This window comes from Syngnathus scovelli, unplaced genomic scaffold (genome assembly GCF_024217435.2).
Source record: "Syngnathus scovelli strain Florida unplaced genomic scaffold, RoL_Ssco_1.2 HiC_scaffold_24, whole genome shotgun sequence".
Classification (NCBI taxonomy): domain Eukaryota; kingdom Metazoa; phylum Chordata; class Actinopteri; order Syngnathiformes; family Syngnathidae; genus Syngnathus; species Syngnathus scovelli.
In genome coordinates, this window is record NW_026061333.1 from 2,534,174 (window position 1) to 2,538,823 (window position 4,650).

At 49.4% G+C, this 4,650-nt stretch overlaps 1 protein-coding gene and 1 long non-coding RNA gene across 2 annotated transcripts; both read left to right on the forward strand.

Moving 5' to 3' along the window:
* The first annotated feature begins 1,775 nt into the window (after positions 1-1,775).
* On the forward strand, positions 1,776-3,089 carry LOC137839879 (janus kinase and microtubule-interacting protein 3-like). Its single transcript, XM_068649714.1, has 7 exons — positions 1,776-1,834; positions 1,921-2,019; positions 2,101-2,199; positions 2,281-2,334; positions 2,455-2,520; positions 2,582-2,650; positions 2,728-3,089. Exons 2-7 carry the CDS (start codon positions 1,930-1,932, stop codon positions 2,953-2,955), a joined length of 606 nt encoding a protein of 201 aa, XP_068505815.1. The 5' UTR covers positions 1,776-1,834; positions 1,921-1,929; the 3' UTR covers positions 2,956-3,089.
* An 86-nt stretch (positions 3,090-3,175) lies between these two features.
* LOC137839889 (uncharacterized) lies at positions 3,176-3,972 on the forward strand. Its single transcript, XR_011086291.1, has 2 exons — positions 3,176-3,300; positions 3,670-3,972. It is a non-coding gene; the product is annotated as an uncharacterized lncRNA (long non-coding RNA).
* The last annotated feature ends 678 nt before the right edge of the window (positions 3,973-4,650 follow it).

The window sequence follows — 4,650 nt, forward strand, 5'->3', positions numbered from 1 at the left end:
GAGATGTTTGCTTCCGCGCCCGCAGGTCATCGAAACATTTTACGGCTACGACGAAGACGTGTTGGTGGACTCGGACGGATCGTCCTTGTCTTTTCACACCGACAGAACCCCCGACACGGAACCCGAAGAGGTAGCCCGCCATTTCTGCCAGCGTATTGGCGCCAAACATTCCTCTTCACCCTGGAATCGGACTCGTCTTTGCGTCGCGGGTGCTTTGTCGCCGGTCTGACTGATTCTGGTACTAGTGCTGTGTTGCATTGGTGTGTGCATGAGGAGGCGGAGCTTCGCTACCGCCAGCTGACGCAAGAATATCAAGCGCTGCAACGAGCCTACGCTCTGCTAGCCCAGACCAGCGGAGGGGACTACGACGCCGAGAAGGAGATCAAGGTGGCGCCCCTTCCCGCAACCCCCGGCCGGGTCGCAGCCTCCCCGTTCTCACCCAGCCTCGGGTGTTCTCTGGTCTGAAAGGAGGAGGAGGAGCCTCCCTCCTCCTCCTTTCAGACCAGAGAAAAGCTGATGGTAGTGTCAAACGCACCTCTTTCAATAATCACTCTTCCCTTAAATATCTACGAAAGTTATTTAATTCTCTAACATGTTCGGAGTTACTTTTTACGCGGCCCGTCAAAAGGGGAAACAGGCCCGTTGCGCCCTTCAAATAATTAAATTACTTTCAGTTCTACACCAAACCGATAATCCGATTCAAACACTTCCGTTAATTTATTCAGACGAAGCAAACTTTCAAACGGATTGAAATTCACTCGTGTCTCAAATAACTACGAAAGTTATTCAATTCTCTAAAATTGTCTGATGTTACTTTTATTTATTACGGTCCTATGTTATACCATAATAACCCCCCGCACATTAATCAAATTGTCAAATCAACCCCGAACCATCGATTGTACATTCAGTACAAATCAGCGCACAACAAAGTAGATGAATATACACAACACATTTATTGAAGAAACATGAAATAGAATTACAAATCTTAATCACTCCAGAAACCGAACAATTTCACCCACTGATACCCGTGTTAATAAAATCATTCAATCCCAGAACAATTCGATTGCAAAACACAGTTCATGAAAGAGGGAATCAATTTTTACCCAAGCAAAGAAATCAAGAAGTAAAAATCACATTTGTGCTTCTCCAAACAATTTATGTCACGCCACTATTCTCATAGTGACGGGTCCCTTGATCGAATTGACTAACAATATTGCTTTAAGCTGTTACAGAATACATTTTTAGCCAAGCAAAGAAATCAAAAAGTAAAAATCACATTTGTGCGTCCATGCGTGACTCACAATCCGACACCGTGTTCCTGTTTTATTTCTATTTTAACTTGCTTAGCTTATTTTGGCCCCTTTTTTGGTCTCATGTTTTGGTCTGGCGCCATCTTTTGGACACATTTGGAATTTCAGCTCTGCCAATTTATTCCTGTGAACAATCCATATTTTACCATTTGCACCATCTCTTCCCCCCATGTTACATGACAGTAGAAATGGGTCACTATCAAAGCAGAGTAGCAGATCTGGAGTCAGCGCTGAAGCAACAAGGACAGGTAAGCTTATCAATGAGCACACCTTTTTCTCAGACAAAATAGCTACATTCTTCAGTCACTCATTCGTCTGGCATTACTGGACCAACCCCCCCCCCCCCCAACGTGGCTGGGAAAATGTGGAGAAAAGCAAATGTCATTTTCCAGTCAACCAAAGAATTTGTGGATGAAAATGACACAACATTCCAAAGCTGTCCACGCGTTTGTCTCTTCTAGAATGTCAAGTGGGTGGAGGAGAAGCAGCTGCTGCGGCAGAGCAATCAGCAGTTGGCCGAAAAGGTGACGGAAAGAAAGGCGCTGGGCGGAGTCGCTTGGCGTCACACCCGTCCGGAAGCCCCGCAGATGAGGTCTGACTGTCTTTTCAGGTCAGGCGGATGGAGGCGGAAGAAGCGCGTCTGAAAGAGCACATCCAGGATATCCGAGACCAAAACGAACTGCTTGAGTTCCGCATCCTGGAGCTGGAGGTGGGAAGACTCGCACAAGCGTGTTGAGGCCAGAGATGTGACGGACGGACGGACGGACGGATGCATGCCTCTGCCTTTCAGGAGAGGGAGTGGCGCTCCCCCGTCTTGAAGTTTCTGCAAGTCCGCTTCCCAGACGGCCTCAGCCCTTTGCAGATCTACTGCGAGGCCGACGGCGTGAGCGTACGTAAGGCGTCCCTCGCAACCCTAACCTTAACCTGAGGTCCCAGAACACCTTACATTGCTCCTTGCGCCTTTCCCCAGGACATCGTCATCAGTGATCTGATGAAGAAGCTGGACATCCTGGGCGATAACGCCGTAAGTGTATGTCGAACTCCTTATGTTCGCACTCCACGAGACTCGGCGGATCAAATGTGACTTTTGGAAGGCTTTGCGCTGAAAGAACCTTGTTGACGCTGTGCCTTTGGGCTCTTGCAGAATCTCACCAACGAGGAGCAGGTGGTCGTGATTCACGCCAGGACCCTTCCCACCCTAGCCGAGAAGGTAACGCGCACGTCCACGCACGCTCTCGCATTCTGCTTATGTGACAGCAGCCTTTCCTCAGTGGTTAGAATACATCAAAGTGACCAAGTCAGCACTTCAACAGAAGATGTTGGACATTGAAAGTGAGAAGGTAGACAGACACGCGACATCAGCCAAGGGGAACTCGGGGCAATGTGCCCCAACAATTCTGACCTTGAGCTGTGCTAGGATATGTTCTGCAACCAGAAGGGCTACCTGGATGAAGAGTTGGACTTCAGGAAGCGTTCCATGGACCAGGCTCATAAGGTAAGCCGCCCTCAAATCTCCCGCCGGACTACTGATGGACGAGGATTGCGGCCCAGAGGATCATGGAGCTGGAGGCCATGTTGTACGAGGCGCTACCGCAGCGGGACTGCCCCGCCACGGACGGCGAAAAAGCCAGCCACGCTGGCGTGAATGACGTGCTGACGGCGGATCAGAGACAAGAGCTTAGGAGCGCCGTGGACCAATGGAAGCGAGCCCTGATGTGGGAGTTGAGGGAGCGCGACGCTTGCATCCTCCAAGAGAGAATGGATCTGCTGCACAGCGCGCAACAGGTAAGGGCCCAAAGCCAGCCCGGCACTTACTTGCACGCTTACTGGCTTTTGAAAGCTACTTTCCATTTGTCCGTCCTAGAGGAACAAAGAGCTGAAAGAATTCATCGAAGCTCAGAAGAGACAAATCAAACAATTGGAGGAGAAGTTTCTGTTTCTCTTTCTAGTCTTCTCCTTGGCCTTCATTCTGTGGCCCTAACACCAGCTGGTGAGTGAGCTCCAGCGGCACCGCACTCGACACCTCCGATACACTGCCAGCCGGTCTCAGACGTTGGCAGACGCTCCGATGCCGACGTATACCCCCCGCCACGGTGACAGAGGCACCGCGTCACACCGGCGCTCATCCAATCAGAAGGCAGGAAAGGCAAATTCACATGCAGGGCACTCTTGAACCAGAAGAGAGCGCCACAAAAAACGGTTGTTGCCCCAAACGCGCACTAAAAAGGGTCAGAATAACAAGAGTCCCACCGGCCAGCCGGGGCCACCCGTCCATCCATTTCTTCAGGGGGGGAAAAAATTGGAGTCACCGGTGAGTACATTTTGCATTTAGCTCTGCTTTTCTGCTTCTGTCTTCAAGTGTGTGGCATCCTGCGACCAAAGATTCAGCCAACCCCAAAGCGGTTGACCTCAACGTCCCACCACCATTCCTACCAGAGCAGGTGACGTGATGCTTTGGACATCCTTCCGTCTCAGATGCCCAAAAGTACTCTTTGCCACATCTGCGGCAATACGGTGTCTTTTCAAAGGTGCAAATAAATCCAGCGTGGGCGGAACACGCACGTCTTCGGTTTTTCCCGCTTTGTTTGTGTGACAGCTGTTGTGAAAATTTTACACAAATAAAGTTGTATAGTACAGGTTTGGCCAAGCCGCAACTCCCGAACCGCATGCGGCTCTTTTATGTTCATATCAACATTTGTGTGTGTGTGTGTAGGTGTGTGTGTGTGTGGGGGGGGGGGGGGGGGGGGGGGGGGGGGGTTGTGCGTGTTGGCTTCACTTGAGTTCAATTTAGTATTTTCGTCAAAAGCGCATGTGGTGAAATTCCACAAAGTAGGATGGGCAAACACATTCCAGTAAACTATTAGTGTCAATTGGGCTCTCGAAATGGCAGGGAAAAGATGCACGGCAAAACGAAAATATGTAGATGAACACAGGACGTTTTTATCAGAGTGGGAAAGTTTCTATTTTTTGTTGAACGTGATGGCAAACCATTCTGCCTGATACGTCAGACCTCAGCGCATTTCAAAGATTCAAATCTTCAGCGCCATGCACTTCAGCTCACTCCATGCTAACATTGATCAGGCGTCGAACCCGCAACATCATGCTTAAGAGGTGGACATGCTAACCAGTGCGCCATTATGTCAACGCATAACAACTGTAAGAACTTCCGCCGGAATTCAAATCCGCGGGGAGAGTTAACTTGTTTAAAAGGGAGTGGGCAGAAGAATTATTTAATTTATTTAAATCTATTTGGAGTGTGCGCCATTATGTCAATGCATAACAACTGTAAGTCTACTAAACAAAACAGCGGTTGCTATATGACGTCTGCCACGTCGTGGTC